The following is an 18,147-nucleotide window of genomic DNA, read 5'->3' as shown; positions in this document are numbered from 1 at the left end:
AAGCCAAGCTAGGAACTGTGTGAGTAGAGGACTGGCAGGCCTGGCTGGCAGCTGGGGGTGGGGAGTCACAGTGCGGGACAGGGCAGGGGTGCCTTCTGCCAGATAGCTGTGACTGAATGAATGAGTCATTTCCCCTACTGGGCAAGCGCTCCCCTGGCCTTCCCTCAACTACGGAGGATATCCCTGGATCAGGAAGGACCCAGAGGGGAAGAAAAAAAAAAGTCAAAACAAAACAGAAGCTGGCTCGCGATACTGAAAGGACACAGTTTACAGCAGCCTCGCTCCGCATTCTTGACCGCATCTACGCCGTCATTCATTTCTGGCATATTCCCTTCCCGTTACCAGATAGATGGACCTGGGCCCTGGCACTAGAGGTGACCTTGGGTAGCCGTACAGTCACTTCTAGACCGTTTCTTTGCCTGTGGAACAGGTGAGATAGCTTGGGTGTGATTTCATCCACAGTAAGGGAGGCTATGGAGCCACAGGGATGGCTCTGGATAACAAAAAAATTGTCAGCTTTCCCCAGACGAAAGCAGACTTAGAAGTTGGAGGCTCCCGGGCAACTTTTCCGGATTGGGGGTGGAGGGTAAAGGAGCCAGAGTAGGCGCGGACGGGGTTTGTCTGGGCGAGCACGCCCTGGGTGCTGTCAGCTGAGCCTTCGGGCGGGGTCGACGCCGGGCGGTGACCCCTGGGCGGGGCTTCGGGTGACAGGTCGGAGGAGGTGTTTTTTGCGGTCATCAAGGTTCTCCTTTCTGGTCGGTTTCCTCCTTTAAAAACTCTGGCGCGCTGCTTCCTTCTCACTGTTCTCCAGCCTTCTGAGCCATTCGCGCGGTCGGCCGGGACTGGGCGGTGAGCGGTCTGCTTTGCGGGACCCTTGAGGGTTTTCCCAGCCTGTGAGTGAGGACTGAAGCTCTAGGGGGGCTGGGGGGGAAGGAAAGGACTCCCGGCGACCGCTCCAGATGAGACCCCACAGGGAGCGGGAGGGTGAGCGCGGTGAAAGTGGGAGGACAGCAACAGCGCTCGGCGAGCACAGCGCTCGGGATGCTCTGCTTGATTCCCGCCCGTGACCTCTCAACAAATGAAGGTGCAGGCGCCATACTGGGGGGACACGAAGCCTGCAGGGGGGCGGGGTGAGGAAGACCCTTGAGGCACGAGTAGGTGAGGGCGCACCGGTGAGGAGAGTGCAGCTGAATAAACAGGTGAGGTATGAGCAGGGGAAGGGCCAGCAGACGCCTCCAGGTGTTTCCAGAGTGTCCAGTCCGGCACCGGGAAAAGAGAACCAGAACCCTCGCACAGCTCAGGCCACCCAGAAAATTAGAGCTGGAAGCGTTACATCCGCCTTTTCATGAAGGACTGAGCAAAGTTTCATTTTGATCACTCGTATGGACTTCCTCGTATTGATTTACCAAATGTTATCTCATAAAATATTGGCTCCGAGTTGTTTGGCTGCAGTTTAACCGGGAAACTCTCGTCGGGCGTATTAAATATCTCTAACTGATTTGCAAGGAACCCACCTCACTCTCGTCACTGCTCTTTTCTGTAATAACCTGCTTGCAGACCTGGCTCACTGTCGCCTCTCTCTCCCTCCAGGGCTTGGTGGAGTGACTCGCCGGTGACTGGGGTGGTCTCTGACACTCAGGCAACCTTTCCCGGACGTGGACCTCCAATCTTTTGACAGTAAGTTTACCCAGGAACCCTGAATCTAGGGTAGAAAGGGACGTTTCCCATGAAGGCAATACAGGAAGGCTTTAGATGTCTGTTCACACTCTATTCTTACCCCCCCTCCTTTTTTTTTCCTCTCCATCTCCTTCTATCCCCTTCTCTTTACTTTAAGTTCCTAGTTCTCTTTGCCTCCGTTCTCTCTTGCGGGTGCTATCTGGGCTTAAAATACAAAAACACCATTGGTTTCATTCATACGCTGTAACCTAGTCCTTTAAAAAAACATGGTGACTTCCTTGAATGGAGTCTTAAGCTGTCTTTGCGGGTGAAAGAGCCATTCCCAGGGCCTGCCATTGTTGCCTTCTCTTTCAACTTGTGAAGTTGGTGCCCCATCTGCATTTTGGGCTAAACCACCCCCTCTTTCTAGCCAATTGGCTATTGTTTTTTTTCCCTTCTTCAGAGGCCAAGTGGACCTTCTAGTCCCAGCATAACCCTCATTACCGCGCATGTCTTTAATTCAGCATGCGCTGCTTGGGCACAGTTATATTCTTGATACTGTTATACTTTCAGCGCTGTTAAACATTAATAGGTACATTAGTTTTTCTTTCCTTGGATTTTGTCAAAATCCCACCTCCCCTTTTTTGCTGTATTTACTGACTACAAAAATCTTAAGAAATTATCTTAAGAAAGCAAAATAAAAATCCTATGCATAACCGAAAGAGAAACTTCCCTGTTTCTCCTCACAGATAAGCACTCAGTAGTTTCTTTCCACCTCTCTCTCCGCCCGTCTAAACTCACACTACTGTACACACAGATTTACTTTTAATATACATTTCGGTCCAAAAATTGTAAATCTTTATGCACTGAAGTAAATAGTCTATTGCTCTGACTCTGATATCTTAAATATCAAGAGTAAAGTTGAAATTTAAAATCTCATTAATGAGTCAGTTTGGCAGTAGAGAAGGCAGGATGTACACGGAGGGGAAGGGCTACTTTCTAGTGTCTGTGCAGGTCCCGCCGGGCAAGCTAAACCATCAGGTCCTGTCAGACTGAAGGGCAGCACTGGGCTGAGGACAGGTCCTGTCAGCATGGAGAGCAGAATGCCATCTGGGAGCCTTTATGTCCATTAAACGTGGGCTTTTTCTAATTCGGCATGATTTGGTCTGATTTGAACTGTTGTGTTGGTGGAGAGGATTATTGGGGTGCAGAAACTTTTTCACTAAGAGGCAAGCGTCTCCCTTTGTTTTCGTTAATTTAAATATGTCACCCTACAACATGGTTTTTGGAGAGGAATTATGTCCTGTGTTTTGGGTTTTGAGCTCATGGGATCACTGGATTTCCTCCAGTTGTGGCCATTCTTGGGAAGTTGGTTCTAAATCCTGAGAATCATTAGTGAAAACTTTTTGTGGCAGAAAATCTGAGTTGAGAAAGTTATCGTGGGTGTGTTCAGGCCTCTGGACTTCTCAATGCAGCTTTTCTGGCTCACGTCTCCTTTGCTGGTGACCCTATAGGGTCACACTTATAGATTCTGTGTTCCTGAGTCATGCTACTTCAACAAATAAGCTGTCATGAGCTCCATACGTGGCAAACGACACTGCACTTCCTGTCATGTTAGCTAGAAGTCAGCCCTTAGGATGTCATCCCTGCCCCCCCCCCGCTGAAGCCAGCATCCTTGGCTGTGCACTTTCCCCTAGACTCATTTTGTCACACTTGCTGTTGCTCCTGGCCCTCAGACCTGGGTTGCTATGAAGCATCAGAGACAACTTGTGTCTTCCAGCCACCCAACCTTGCCTGCAAATTAGATGACAAAAACAAACAAACAAACAAACAAACAAACAACAACAACAAAACCAGATTGGCAAGAGAGCAGATTACTGCATATCTGTCTATGCAGATAATGGAGGTGTTCTTTCAAAAAGGGTGACCCAGAAAGCGGGTAGAATTTGGAGATTACTGCAACCTTAACAGAGATGGAAGGGGCCCAGCAACAGAGGTGGACACATGACTTCTGAGAGGGTAAGAAAAAGGTGCTTTTGGAGAAACAATGTATTTCAGCTGTTACATTTTGGGCTTGGTATTATTGGTGAGTTTGCTGTTGTGCTGATCTGTTTTTGTTTTGATTTTTAGCTCAAGTTGACCTTGAACTTCTGGGCTCTGAGCTGCCCCCAGACTAATCTTCCTACCTCAGCTTCCTGAGAGCTGGGATGACAGACAGGATTCCAGATGATCTTAAAAGCTAACCAGGACTTCCAGAAAGCAGATAGGAAGTGTACTGGTTTGATGACAGTGGCTGTTTGGGTGCAGCATGGATTTACGAGAAGAGCAGATTACTGTCTCTTGGGATAGCTGAGTTGCTTGGGGGAGCTTTGGCTTTTAGGCAGAAGGGGTCCCGGAAACTCAGATGTCTTCCGCTCAAAAAATTTATGTCATTGCGTAAGTGACCTTTCTGTCACTATGACAGAATCCCAAGGGATTTTGTTCAAGGAACAAAGAGTTTATTTTGGCTTACTGTTGTAGAGGTTGTTGGGTCCTGTGTTGCTTTGGGCCTGTGGTAGTACAGTCCATCTTGGCAGGAATACATAGTGAGAGAGGTGGGCCAGAAACATGATGTGGGGGAGGCTGGGGGTTCTAACATCCATGATGTCCTAACTTCTTCCCACAAGACTCTCCCTCCTCAAATTTCGACCACCTTTCCGTAGTAACACAGCTGGTGACCAAGTCTTAACAGGCCGGTCTTCAGAATTTCTGAATCGAAGGAACTACCAAAGATTACTGGGAACCTCTTCATACAGTTCTAACACGCAGATCTCCGTCATTCCTATTTACAACACGCTGTGGATGCTTCTCCCTGTCATCTCCTGGTACGCGAAGGGACACGTTGTCTGGAGATCGCCTCTTGTCTGTGTCCTGGTTGCCTCTTGCAATGCTCAGCTGTTGGCCTTCTGTAGCAAAGGGTTCCCTTCTCTACGGCCTCATGGGTTCTGTGTTTCTTGGTTCAATAGTCCTTTCTCTGCCCCAAGCAGCTGGATCTTATAGGATGGAAAAAGGAATGAGACCAAATCACATACTAGGAATAAGAAAGGTCCCATTGAGCCCTAGTGGACTGGTTTCAGCTCCAGCCCAAGGGTAGACAGAGATAAGCCTGCTTCTTTTTGAGCACCGGAGAAGCAGTTCTCAGTGGTTCTTCTGGGCTGGGCTAGAGTTTGGTAATTGTCTCCTGGTCATGGGTGTGGTTTCAAAAGATGTTTTCCTTCCGCTGAAGCATCTTGCTTTGAGGTTTGAGGCTAATGAGTGATGAATGAATCCAGGAAATGCTGAGTTATTGTCTTGCCTATGTCCTGCCCCTGCCATTCTGTCTGAGCCTCTAAGGCTCAGGACCGTGGGTACCCAGCTGCTGCACAATCTGGGTAATGTCGCTCCAGCCAGCAACAGGCCTAGTTAACTCTGTTAAGTCCCAGGATGAAAACGCTTCTCAAATGTGTTCACATGCCAGGCTGAGAAGAATTTGATCAAAGGGTTAAGACAACTGAGGGGACAGACACAATATAAAGGCAGACACAATACAAAGGCAGACACAATACAAAGGCAAATGCCTAGGGCCTTATCCTGAAGTGTGTTTAGGGTGGAAGTGGCCTGTGTGTGATTCCAAAGTAAACTGGGCAGTTGTTGTCACAGACCACATGACACGGATTTCTGGCAAGCTAGAGGGAAGCTAATGACATTTTCCTTGTCTGTGTGACCCCCACACACTCTCTAGGGCGGGAGGACTAGCAAATTTCAGTTTAACAGAACAAGCAAGCGCTGTGATTTTGTGTTCACAGGTTGTCTGGCACCTGAGTGAGTCTAGAGACTTCCTGAGGGCATTTTTAGGGGTTGTGCCCCCGCCCCCCCATGACAACTCCTCACCCTCTGTCATTAGTAGAGTTATCTTGGCCCCCACCCTCTTGGTTTGTTTGTAAGTGTCCCCTTTCCTGTAAATTCTTCTGACCATGCGAGTTAACTGGTGCTTTTGAGCAAAGCCGTTATTGGCATGATTTCTTTAGGGGTGACTGATAGTCTTTCTAGCAGACTGCTTTTCAAGTCGTCTAGGAGGTTGGTGAGGCACAGCACATGTTTGCATGTGCTTGCAAGGGTGTCACCTGAGGATTTCGGAGGGCAAGACCGCCTTGAACGTGGGTGGCGCTAAACCCCTGACTTGGAGCCCAGGTGTCGCCAAAGGGAAGAAGCTGCAGGATCCGCTTTCTCAGTTTCTTGGTTCCCTTCCTTCTCTGCCCTGCGTTCATCTCCTCGCTCGCGTCATGAGCCACACGTACTGCGTGCAGGCTCACTGTGTCCTGGGTCTTGGTCCCTTCTCAGCTGTACATGCTCTAGAGGGGAAGGGAACTTATCCGTATGTCTCCTCAAGGTTCACTCACAAAATCAGCAAAGACTGAGCGAGAGAAAGGGCCTGCATGTTATCAATACACCCAAAGGTAAGACTGTAGTGCAAAAATCCCTGCAGGCTGTGTCTGCCCAACAGCTTAACATTTCACAAGAGCAGGAACCCAAGACAGCCGTGGAAGTTTGCATGATTGTCAGGGGATGAACTGAGACAACCCGTTAAGACTGGAAGGAGCCTAGGGACAGACATTTTCTTGTAGCTCCACTCAATTTATTTATTTTTCCTGAGGTAGGATGGAAGTCAGGCTAGGGGAAGGAACTAGTTCCACTCTGCCATGAGGGAATCCAGAGAGGCTTCCTCATTTCTGCCAGCTCAGACTGTAAAAGCTCAAACCACCTTGTTCTCTGAATCCCCGCAGTGATTCTTACCTGTTATATTAGTGACTTCTCTATTGTTTGATAAAAACACCTGTACCCCGGTAACTTTTGGCAGCGTTTATCTGCGCTTATAGCTCCGGAGAGGTAAAGACACCATGGCAGGAGCACAGGACAGCAGGCAGCCTTGGTAGAGGCACGGCTAGGAAACTGAGTTTACATTCTAACCGCAAACACCGATCAGAAAGAGCAGAGCTGTAAGGCTTTCGGTCTCCAAGCCTGTCCTGTCGCTGGTGCTAAACTTCTTTTGTCAGGGCTTTAGCACCTACGCCACCCCAAACAGCGCCAGAAATTAGGGACCAGAGGTGTTTTTACACTGCCACAAATTAGAGACCAAAGTTGTTTTTACACTACCTTGACACATGCCAGATCCCGCTGACACAGAGCAAGGGTCCAGGCATTAACTGCTGCCCTCCACATTCCTTAGCTGAGGCAATGCTGTTGGGCTTTCTGTGGTCTTTCCCTCATACAATCTTCCATGCTGCTTGCTAGTCATATCACCCAGGCCAACTTTAGAATGTACTGTGCCGTCAACATAATAACTGGTGCCAGCGAGATGGCTCAGTGGGTAAGCATTGTTGCCAAGCCTGAGTCTGGGTTTGATCTCCAAAACACGTGATGGAAGGAGGATCTCTGACTCCCACAGGTTGTCCTCCGACATCTACATATACGATGTGGCACGCCCATCCCCAATAAAATAAAATAATGTAAATGTTAAGATGGTTTTGAAAGCCTCATGGCCCAGCATCCAGTCCTGAAGGACAGCGTAGGGACCACATCTCTCCACCCAGCCGCTCTGTGCTTCCGGTGGCACTCCTCATGGCCCAGCATCCAATCCCGAGGGACAGCATAGGGACCATTTCTCTCCACCCAGCCACTCTGTACTTCCTGCGGCACTCCCAGGTAAAGCCCCTCTCCTTATTTTCTGCCTGACATAAGTGCTCCTTCTCTGCAGTGAGCTTGACTTGGGAATGTTGGTATCACAGGCTGAGGGATGGTACCTCCTTCCCAGTACAGAGCGGCTTCTCAGTGGGGCACCTGCCTGGCGCATATACCTCCCTGGGCTCCACCCTCTGTACCACCACAACAAAAGCAATAGAATTCATGCCATCCGTTGGTTGGACAGCAACAAGCTGGCATTTCCAGACAAGTGTGTCACTCATGCCAAATGAGAACAAAAGCCAACCGAAGAGGTTACAAGCACCAATTGCATGGGAATTTTCTCTAGAACTATCTACTGTAATTGTCTCTGGCTTGCAAACTTTACTGAAAACGATCAGTATGTTATGATGACAGTTAGAAGTGCATTTCCCAGCAGAGGGGTCTTTCAGCCCAGGTTTAGGAAACGCCTGCATAAAGACTGCAGTTTTTCTTAGTGGTGTGTGTCCCACGGGTCTTCCGGATGCTCTGCTTTCCTTACCTCCCATGTGAGCACCGGGGAAAGAGCTGTGGCTGTGCATGCTGCTGCCTGTGCATGCTGCTTTCCTGTAGGCTCTGCAGCCAGACTTGCAGCATCTTCAAGTCTTTGCCCTCTCAGCAACGTCCTCTGGAGCTGGTAGCTGCTCCATTTCTGTTCAAATCCCTGCAACCGCTGCTGTCCTTAAACAGGAAGAGGACCTTCAAGGCTTCCAGAAGGACAAGGCAGAAGGATGTGGTCAGTAGCGTCAAAGATACCCTGACTGCTGCTGGGATGGGATGCTAGGAAACTTGAACTTTATTCCTAAAATGCACGATTGTGAGGTTCACCCACGTGGACTTCACACACACACACACACACACACACACACACACACACACACACAGTATATATAGTGTACATTTCCCATAATGGACATGATGAAAATGTGAAGAACTCTGCTTTGCACGGACTCCCCACATTGGCGCTGCCTTGCAGCACCCTAGGGACCTATGGGTTGATTCTGTTTCATGTGTTGTTTCCCCCTTAGGGCCTGCTGCAGTGGGAGGATGGCCGCAACAGGAACTGAAGCAAAGGACCTCACAAACCATCACAAGTAAGACTGACCCACACTGGGCCGTGTTGGTTTTATTAAGCGTTCTTACAGGTTTTCTTGTATATGTGTTGTTTTTTTCTGACACAAAATCTACCATGTATATCCTAGATCAGTCTTGTTTCTGAATCTTGAATGTTTTCTTTTCCTTCCTGCTTTGTAGTTTTCATGATTTCTCTTAGGTTTAGGTTTTGTTTAAAGAGCTAAATTGTGTCTTTGACTCCAGTGTGTATGCGTATGTTCGTGCACCTCCAGCCCAGGGTTTTGAGCATGCTGTAGTGAGTACATGTTCTACCCTAAGACCTCCTGCATGGGTTCTAAGTCCACCGAGTCTTTCTGATTTCCCTACCTCAGGGTTGTCCAGCATCTGCTGGGGCTCTGTGAGGTGGCACCCATCCTCCCTCAGTGTGACCTTAGTGGTTGGCCCTCCGTGGATACTTGGTAAATAAATTCGGTGATAATAAGGCAGAACAAAATTAGTGGAAACTGAGGTCGACTAAGTATTTTAGTCTCCGACTTGTTCTTTTGAATCCTTTAACTAGTATGTTGGAGACGGTTCCAGATCGCATACATGTCAGCGTTAATGAATTTTAAAATCTTTGCTCTCATGGTTATGTTTCTCCATTCTGCTTTTCCTGGAACCGACAAGTAAAAAAAAGTTTTCTGTGTGTGAAGGTTTTCTGTGTGTGAAGGTTTTCTGTGTGTGGCCGTGTTGTCTTAATCACATCCTGTTGTGTCATTTTGGAGCAGAATCTGGCCCTTTCTGTTTTGTGTTCCCTATTTGCCACATCCTGAAGGAGGATATGGTTTAAGTGCCTGAAGGGTGTGCTATGATGGCTGGGATTTCAGATTGTCCTGGAGATCAAACATGATTTCCGAGAAGGCCTAGCTGCCCATGCCCTGCTTTTGGTCCCACAAGAAAGGGCTTCCCCCTGCTAATAAAAAGCCAGGAAATCTACCAGGAGAATGGGGTCAATTGGTGGGTGTGCTCTGTGCCTTGGTCAGGTTGCTTGCTCTTTCTCAGCAAGGTTTACAGCTCAGGGCTTGGTCAGCAGTGACCCTGCATGTATGACAGGTGTGTGTTTGTGTGTGTGTGTGCGCGCGCACGCCGTGAGTCTCCAACATTGTTCGTGAAGTGGTCCTCCCACCCACCTCTTACTCCGTTTATGAGAGAGCTCTTGACTTTTCCCCCGATACTTATCCTAGGCTTATCTTTTATATAACAGTCTTAAAGTTTTATGTGTTGACTTTCTGAACACCACTGTAGGGTAATGGGCTGTCGGGGGGGGGGAGGGTCTTGAGAAACATGGGAGGGGGCAGATAGGGCCAACAGAGAAGAGAAGAGGGATGCTTCCATGCCCGCCCTTAAGGTTGACTAGCAAAGGAGAAGCAATGGGGATTAGATGAAACAAATCAATCAGAATAGGTCTACTTAACCTTCAACTTTGTGTAATTCTGTGTGTGTATATGTGTGTGTGTGTGTGTGTGTGTGTGTGTGGTGTGTGTGAGAGGGAGATGGGGGACATGACATAGTCTCCAGGAGATTTTGATAATTAAAATTAGATTAATTGCATTTATTTAGTTGTATAATTTTTTTCTTTTTGGTTTTTTAAGACAGTTTATTCTGTGTAACAGCCCTGGCTATCCTGGAACTTGCTCTGTAGACCAGGCAGGCCTCAAACTTGGAGATCCGCCTGCCTCTGCTTCTCTGAGTGCTGGGATTAAATGAGTGCACCACCACCCAGCTTAATTGTATAAATTTTTCTAAAGACAAGATGTAGACTGCCAGATTGCCTGTAATCCAGCATTCAGGAGGCCAAGGCTGGGGTATTGAGTTCAAGGTCATTCTGGTCTACAAAATGAAACTTGTTTAAAGAAAAAGAAATAGGACCTGAGGGAGTGGCTTGCTTGCCTCACGCGCTAGGGTTCTTTCACTAGCACTGAGGTGAGGGGAGAGGAAGGAAGATCAGGAGTTCAAGGCTATATAGCAGGTGGAGGCCAATCTGGGAAACAGTGAGGTCCGATCTCTAAAAAGAAAGTGAAAATGACCAAAACATGTGAGCCTGATCTGGGGGAAGGGGGGAAGGTCCCTTGTGAAGTGGCACGGATCCATTGGCTTACAGCAGGTTCCATCCCCACAAACCCATTATGGCCATTAGCTTGGCAGCACGGTTCTCAGGAACAAAGTCCATACTCAACACGCACCAGTTTCAAGTCATTGTGATATTGCAGTGATCTCTGAATCACTGCTTTCTCATCTTTTTCTCTTGAGTTAGACTGAAGAGAAAGTGTCACTAGTTGGCTCTGGGTAGAAAGTCAGACTCAGAAGGAAGGAATGGTACCATGATCACTCCATATTCCAGGACCTACACCCGCTTCATCCTGCCAAGGAGACACTTTTTGGAAATCAGCGCACATGTACTGTTGAGGCAGCTGTGCTGAAGGCTGCCTCTGAGAAAGCTTAGCAGGGTCAGGATGGAGTGATCTGGCCCTGGGGTGTTTGTAAATCGAACTTCATTTACCACCTGGCTTTCTACCTTCTTACAAAATGTTACAAAAAAAGCAAAATGGTGGGAAGTCATATCATAACAATCTTTTAAAGAAAGAAAGTGGAGGCTTACTTTATATGTTTTGCGTGCCTGCATGCATGTTACTGTAGAGGCCAGAAGAGGGTGGTGGATTCCCTGCACATGGAGTTAGAGATGGTTGTGAGCCACCATGTGAGTGCTGGCATTAGAACTCTGGTCCTCCTGCAAGAACGTGTGCTCCAAACTGGGAACATCTGTTCTCTTCATCCCCTCAGGACACGCTTAGTGTCACAGTTCTGAGCAGTAGGAGCTAATGTAACGGGATCCAAAAAGGAATTTCTAGGCACTCAGATCAGAAAAGTTATCTCTGACAGCAGAGGAGACTTTTTGTTTTATTTCTCTCCATATGTCCAATAGTGATCATATTAACCGTCAAGTTTATGTATTGACTATAAATTGATTATATCAACTAGCATTCTTTATGTTGAATGATTTATCAATTTGATCTTTAAATTTTGTTGGCTCTTTTGAGGTTTTTCTATTTTGCCCTAAGAGCAAAGAGGGATTAAAAGAAAGGAGAAGAGACGTAGGGACCTTGGCAGTGTAGTTATCTTCTCCCCATGGTCTGCTTGGGTCTCTTCCCCACCGTGTCCCTCACGCACCTCCTGGATGGGGAACATATCTTGGTAATGCTGGTCGTACACACCCATGTTCTATAAACCTTTCTCCTTTTGTTTCTAATAGTGACTGCTTCGTTCAGCTTTCAAATCCAAACATAGCAACCATGAAGGAAGATGTTCTCTACCACTTCAACCTCAGCACCAGCACCCACGATTTCCCTGCTATGTTTGGGGATGTGAAGGTAAAAAGCCCCGGTTTTGCTACTATGAATTGCCTTACGGCCGACTTCCTCTTCGGTACAGCTGCACCTACGCGCACAGATGATTGTCAGGGGACAGGACTGCATTCTATCTCTCTCAGACTTTTGCAAATGGTTATCTTTCATTTACAGGGATAGCAGATGTTAAGTACTGCTGTGTAGGCCTCTGCTTCATCTCTGAGAACTTTCATATGTGAACAACAGCATGAGATTCTCCTGAGCCACTCAAGGTGGCCAATGCCTATGACTCTAGCGACTCCGGATCTCAGGAGTTTGAGGCAGTCTAGGCAATGTAGAGAGCTGGGAAGGATTTCCAACAGGTGCAGTGTCAATATGGAGTCTGTATGATCCCTGCTTGTAGTTGGAGGTGTATATTACTATTGTTTTAATTATCAGAAAGATAATACTAATGAGACACCTCCAGTACAGAGTCTTCAGTTCTCAGTGCCAATGTGTTCTAAACTTTTGTAAAATTCTTTATTAAAATTTGTTTCTAATAGACATCTATTTGCATCTTTGCAAGGAACAGTGTGACATTTAGTTCGTGTATGTGATATGAAGTGGTAAGCAGAGTGGTCAGCCCCACGTTTACAACTCAGGCGAACAATCAGAATCCTGTCTGCTGGTTCTCATGCAATTTATAGTTAGGTGTGGTAACTGTTACCACACTATTAAAACAGGGCTCTTTGGTAACTATAGTTACCGTACTACTACAACAGGACTCTTCAATGTTTAATCCTGTTAAAGAGGAATTGACACACTGAACTAAAAACCAAGATGGGCTTTGAACACTGAAACTGGACCCCATCTGCCATAGCTAGAACTCACCTTTGGTAGCAAATAGTGGGCAGATTTCATGTTTTTTAATTGATTGAATTTCCATCTATCTCAGTATTGCTAATCTGTTTTTTCTGTTTCAGCCCTGGAAATGTCTTTTCATTTTTAGAGATACGCATTTATTTCTTTTATCCTCAGGTTCCATTAAATCACTATTTGCTAGTCTTTGGCAAAATAAAGTCTTAGATGACACTTTGCAAAGCGAAGGTTTTGCTTCTCCACCTGCAAATTCCCAACCCCCTACTGGGACGCTATTCTTTGCCACTTAACACTGGGTCACTCTGGTCACATGAGGTGAGGTATTCCAACCATCTGAATCTAAACCCAAACTCCCTTCCAGCACACTAGACTGCCTCCCACCTGGGGTGAGACCCAGCGTGGTGCCTGCTCTTGTCTTTCAAAGACAGCCAGGGCCTGTATAGAGCTGACGACCTCACTGTGCTCTGGGTGCCTGTGCTGAGCAGTGATTGCTAAAATCTCCCTGGTAAGTTGATTGCTCACTTCCTTAGATACTCTTGGTAAAGGTCCGGCCGGGAAACTTGCTAGGAAGTTTGCAGTGACCCCAGTGTTGCCAGTCAACTTGAAGAGCTCTAACAACATGGTGTTCTCTGTTTTCAGTTCGTGTGTGTTGGTGGAAGCCCTTCCCGGATGAACACCTTCATCAGGTATGTGGCTGCTGAGCTGGGCCTTGACCATCCAGGGAAAGAGTACCCCAACATCTGTGCAGGCACTGACCGCTACGCCATGTATAAAGTCGGACCTGTGCTGTCTGTGAGCGTGAGTACTTGCCTTTCACTTGGATTTGGTCTCCATGCTCTGCAAGGCCCTATGCCCCACACTTCTGCCTGTGCCAACAGCTGAACAGCTGGCACCCTAACATTTGTTTACTGTAAATGGCTGGGAGCATGGTGAGCTCTTAGCAGCTGGCATCTGGGCATGAGTAAGCCCTAGGCTCCAGCCCTTGAGGCTTAGCTTCCTGGAGAGCCTCGGTATACAAAAGCAGATACTCATGTCAATATACACAGCTGTCCACTCCGTGTGGGGGTGGCAGGTGTGGGGGAGGGCTTTCTTGCCTGGCCCAGGGCTGGAAGAAGAGCCACATGCCAGGTCTCTGTGCCTCTTCTATCTCATAGTGACGGACCTGCTTTATAACGCAGGTTGTGTGAGCAATAAAAGTGATTACGGAAATCTCCAGTATCCTACCAAAGGAATCGTTTTCTAGCGATTGATTTCCTTTGATGGCATTAATATAATGAAGAACTATATCTCACAGTGAATCCCTGTCCTGTTGAGACGCGTGTCTGGACACTAGTCAGCTAGACCTCCAAGCGTATCAGTCATGTAAAATCACCTGATAGCAAAGTTACCTTGTGGAAGCGATTCCTGTGTTTGACATTCTGAAAGGGGTCCCTCTGCATTAGGGCTCTGCCTTAGGGACAGCACCTTCCCTGGGAGGGGAGAGGAGGTATCTTAGATGTGAGGGTGGGAGGGTCTTTGAAAGGTGTGTGGAATGGGGTTGCATTGCTGCAGAGGCCAGGAGAATATGGCAGAGGCAAAAGTGCAGTCAGTAGATATCTGCTGTCAGGGATTGAACAACCAGTCAGTTATCTTGTTTTGCTAAATTGGAGAGGGCAGGAGAAAAGTGCGGTGGTAAAACCTTATCTGGTATGGATAAGGGCCTTTGGGCATGGCTTCAGCTATCAGACAGCATGCTCATTACCCAGGGTTACCTAGGAACGGCAGCTGCTTCCTTCCTCCCAGCAGCTGCTTCCTTCCTCCCGCTATGCAGCTTGTGTGAGTCAAGCCAGATAGGTCATGCTCTGTTATTATTTTGAAGCCTGTCCATCATTAACAAATGATTTTATTAGTTGAAATAAGCCGCATAAAACATACAGTAATTCCTTCCCCACATGGGCTTTGTTCCAAAGAGCCAGGCGTATGTGTTGAAGCAGAAGAGTACCAAAGCCGATAAATACATTTCACTTGTCACCCAGGTATAGCGAAAGGATGGCAATAACAACTCAGAGTAGAAAATTATAACTGTATAATACAGTGGAAGTTAGGCTAATGTTCTCTCTGTCATAGTCTCATTCTCTGCAAAAGCTTGCTTGGGCAACTTAAAATGTGGAGTGCGTCCTTTGGAGGGACTTCTGTATGAGCTGACGGTTGCACAATGCTGGGCTTAGCCTCTGCATTTCTCTCTGGTTTCAGCACGGCATGGGCATCCCTTCCATTGGGATCATGTTGCATGAACTCATCAAGATGCTGTACCATGCCAGGTGCTCCAATATCACCATCATCCGCATCGGCACTTCCGGCGGGATAGGTGAGGGTTGAGGATTGATTCTGGCCCTGTGGGTGGAGGAGGGGCTGGAGCCCTACAGCTGCTCAGGTGTGGTGTGAACACAGACAGGACTGCACACGGGCCTCCCTCTCTGCCTGTCTCCTCCTTCCATCAAAGTGTGTACTGGGGCAGTGGGATACAAAACTAACAAGGGGCCTGAAATTAGCTCAGAAATTCTTAATCATTGACAAAACAAACAAAAACCTAACCTCCTCAAAGCCCCCAAATCTTCCAGGCAAACACCCCCCCCCCCCGACACACACATACACAGACCCAGAAACAACCTAAGAAGCAAAGAAGTGATCTTGAAGAAGACTATTAAATGCTGAAGACTGCAGTCTTTCTTACTGGTAGAGTCTAGGGATGGCACAGGGGTTCATCATGTGTTCGAGATGGGGAGTTTTGCTCCAGCCTTGGTCATTCATCCACCATTAATCTCAGTGAATGAGTTAATCCATCCTTTAGGGCAGAGCGAAAGTCTCTTCTCACATGTCCCACCCAATCCTTAGTCTTCCTATTTCACAGTGGGGATTTTATTTCAGTGTGGGTTTTGGCAATCAGGGCTGTATGTGTCTGTGTGTGTGTGTGTTGGGCAGTGACATACTATGGCCCAAGTAAAAGCCTGAAGCTATAAAAGGACAGCCCTGGCTGTCTTGGAACTTCCTTTATAGATGAGGCTGGCCTTAAACTCAGGTCCACCTGCCTCTCTGCCTCCCAAGTCCTGAGATTAAAGGTGGGCACCACCACTGCCCAGCTCTAAAGCAATTCCTTATTTGTCACTAGGGAACTAAAGTCCCTGTAGGCACTGGTTTCTAATAGTTATTCTTCCCACCAGAACACAAGGCCATTGATAGGAAGCTGTATTGACTCCAGGGGCTGTAGAGTCTTAGATTTAGGCGCCTGGATCTATGGACATTGTTCCTGGAAGGTAGTATTTCTAATTCCCTGGCAGTAGTCACATTGTATAAGAAAAAATATGAACCCAGCAGAAAAGGAGGAGCAGAGTGTTGTCCTTTAAAGTGTGCAGCTACTCAAGGACGACACACCTCCAGTGCCTACACTGCAGAGATGGTTGTTGCTGGTTATAGAGGAAGAGCAGGCTAGTCAGGAGCTGGAAAGGATTGAGGCTGGTTTTGAGGCATGTGGTTTTTCTATACTTTTGGATCTGGCTGGAAGTTTACAAAATAAAGATATAATCTGGAATGATTAAGTTAACATGGCCACATTGTTGGTGGAGCGCTAGTCAGTGCTACAGCCGGAAGATAGAGACATTCGGTAAAGGATGCAGAGACTCCCGGCAAGATTGCTGTTCTCTGCTTTCCCTTGCTTTCAGCAGTGGTTCTGTGTAAACTCCCAGTCAGGAAAAGTCCTAACTAGGAAGAGGGATAGATGACTTTGAGTATACGCTGGGTGCTTCCATACTCCACTGTGTGGGATCGTGTTCCTTGTGCTTGTTCTCGGCAGCGCTACTTTGTCACCCCGGGTAACCGCGATACCTGCGTCTTCCTCAGGTCTGGAGCCTGGCTCAGTGGTCGTCACCCAGCAGGCAGTGGATGAGTGCTTCAAGCCAGAGTTTGAGCAGATTGTCCTGGGAAAGCGGGTGGTTCGCAGCACCAACCTGGATGCGCAGCTGGTGCAGGAGTTGATGCAGTGCGCCTCAGACCTGGATGAATTCCCCACCGTTGTGGGCAACACCATGTGCACCTTGGACTTCTATGAAGGTGAGAGGAAGTGAGGGCATGTCTGGTCTAGGGATCCCTTGCTCTCCCCAAGCCTGCTCTGTGATGGGGTGGTGCTGTCTCTGCTGGGACACCAGCATGTGGGTTGCTAACTCAGTCCCAATATTTCTGCCACGGCTGTAATATTGACCCGAATAGCTCTCCACTTTATGAAGACAGGCAGGCGGGGGCCCTTCATCCCTGTGTCTTGATGGCACGTACAGTAGGGTGCCCAAGTGTAGTAACCTCTGACTATGTGCATGTGGTTCTCCTGTCTTTGTGTGACACAGGGCAAGGCCGTCTGGATGGTGCCCTCTGCTCCTACACGGAGAAGGACAAGCAGGCCTATTTACGAGCAGCCCATGCCGCAGGCGTCCGAAATATTGAGATGGAATCTTCATTGTTTGCCACCATGTGCAGTGCCTGTGGCCTGAGAGGTAGGAAGACCCGTGATGACCTTGGTATCTGTTTTCCATCATTTTCTATCATAGAGGACCCCTCCTGAGAGTACCCCATTGTTGATTTCTCACTTGTATCTGCCTTAACCAGGTGTTGACCCTGGAGCCCTGGTACACATACAATGTCTTGATTGTCACACTGCAAAACAGAGGGTCCTCGGTGTTCTTGCAGTGATTTCCCACACCACTGAGAAGGGTGATAAAGATGGTGGTGACCTACTCCAGCTCAGATAGAAAGTTTGCCCAGCCTTGCCAAGAACTTGGCTTTCAGTACTGAAGGGCTAATCCACCCTCTTGTCTAGACCTGAGCATCCTTCCAGACAGACATTCTGGGACAACCTATGTCCTGCAGGGCTGCACAGGGCAGCCAGGAGCTGGCCCTGGGCAAAGGCCATAGGTGACGTGGTAGAGTAGGGAACTGCCAGCGTTGCTGGAAGGTGTGTCTTCCTCCACAGTGTCCCACTCCATCCGTGCAGCCCTGCCGTTCCTGCTCTGAACATTCCCTGGCCCTAGCCCGTGTCCTTCCTTGGCCCTGGCCTGTGTCCTCGGTGAGCTAAGGCAGGTGTCTGACCCTGCCTTGATGAGACCTTTGCCCTTTGCAGCGGCTGTGGTGTGTGTCACCCTCCTGGACCGACTGCAAGGGGACCAGATCAACACTCCCCATGATGTGCTGGTGGAATACCAGCAGAGACCTCAGCGACTGGTGGGCCACTTCATCAAGAAGAGCCTCGGGAAGGCCTGAGGCTCTTGTCCTCGTCACCCAGGACAAGCCTTTGCAACTCCTGGTCAATAAATCTATTTTTCATATCCCAGTGTATGGCTTGGCATTCATTTTACACAGGAATGTATGGAATTGGGCTGCATTTGACACTAAGAAATCTGTGGGTTAGACACACAGA

The 18,147-nt window shown here is 48.0% G+C and overlaps 1 protein-coding gene across 5 annotated transcripts; it reads left to right on the top strand.

The window, feature by feature from the left end:
• The first annotated feature begins 271 nt into the window (after window positions 1-271).
• On the top strand, window positions 272-18,000 carry Upp1 (uridine phosphorylase 1). 5 transcript variants are annotated; one of them, XM_057772495.1, is made up of 9 exons: window positions 272-430; window positions 1,591-1,677; window positions 8,421-8,486; window positions 11,756-11,873; window positions 13,347-13,505; window positions 14,940-15,054; window positions 16,584-16,793; window positions 17,081-17,227; window positions 17,851-18,000. In XM_057772495.1, the coding sequence occupies exons 3-9, from the start codon at window positions 8,440-8,442 to the stop codon at window positions 17,988-17,990; spliced, it is 936 nt and encodes a 311-aa protein (XP_057628478.1). In that variant the 5' UTR covers window positions 272-430; window positions 1,591-1,677; window positions 8,421-8,439; the 3' UTR covers window positions 17,991-18,000. The 5 variants fall into 5 exon arrangements, with proteins under 5 accessions (XP_057628478.1, XP_057628479.1, XP_057628477.1 ...); XM_057772496.1 differs by lacking the exon at window positions 272-430 and adding an exon at window positions 743-849; XM_057772494.1 differs by lacking the exon at window positions 272-430 and adding an exon at window positions 743-893.
• The last annotated feature ends 147 nt before the right edge of the window (window positions 18,001-18,147 follow it).

Source organism: Chionomys nivalis, chromosome 6 (assembly GCF_950005125.1).
Source record: "Chionomys nivalis chromosome 6, mChiNiv1.1, whole genome shotgun sequence".
NCBI lineage: Eukaryota > Metazoa > Chordata > Mammalia > Rodentia > Cricetidae > Chionomys > Chionomys nivalis.
Note: the sequence above shows the minus strand (reverse complement) of the source record. Positions and strands in the feature narration are given on the sequence as shown.

Bases quoted from the DNA above. Each gene is read 5' to 3' on its own strand.
- Upp1 (XM_057772495.1), top strand. From the start codon at position 8,440: ATGGCCGCAACAGGAACTGAAGCAAAGGACCTCACAAACCATCACAA. The intron at 11,874-13,346 runs GTAAAAAGCCCC...CTCTGTTTTCAG, and splicing joins CTATGTTTGGGGATGTGAAG to TTCGTGTGTGTTGGTGGAAG. The intron at 13,506-14,939 runs GTGAGTACTTGC...CTCTGGTTTCAG, and splicing joins GACCTGTGCTGTCTGTGAGC to CACGGCATGGGCATCCCTTC.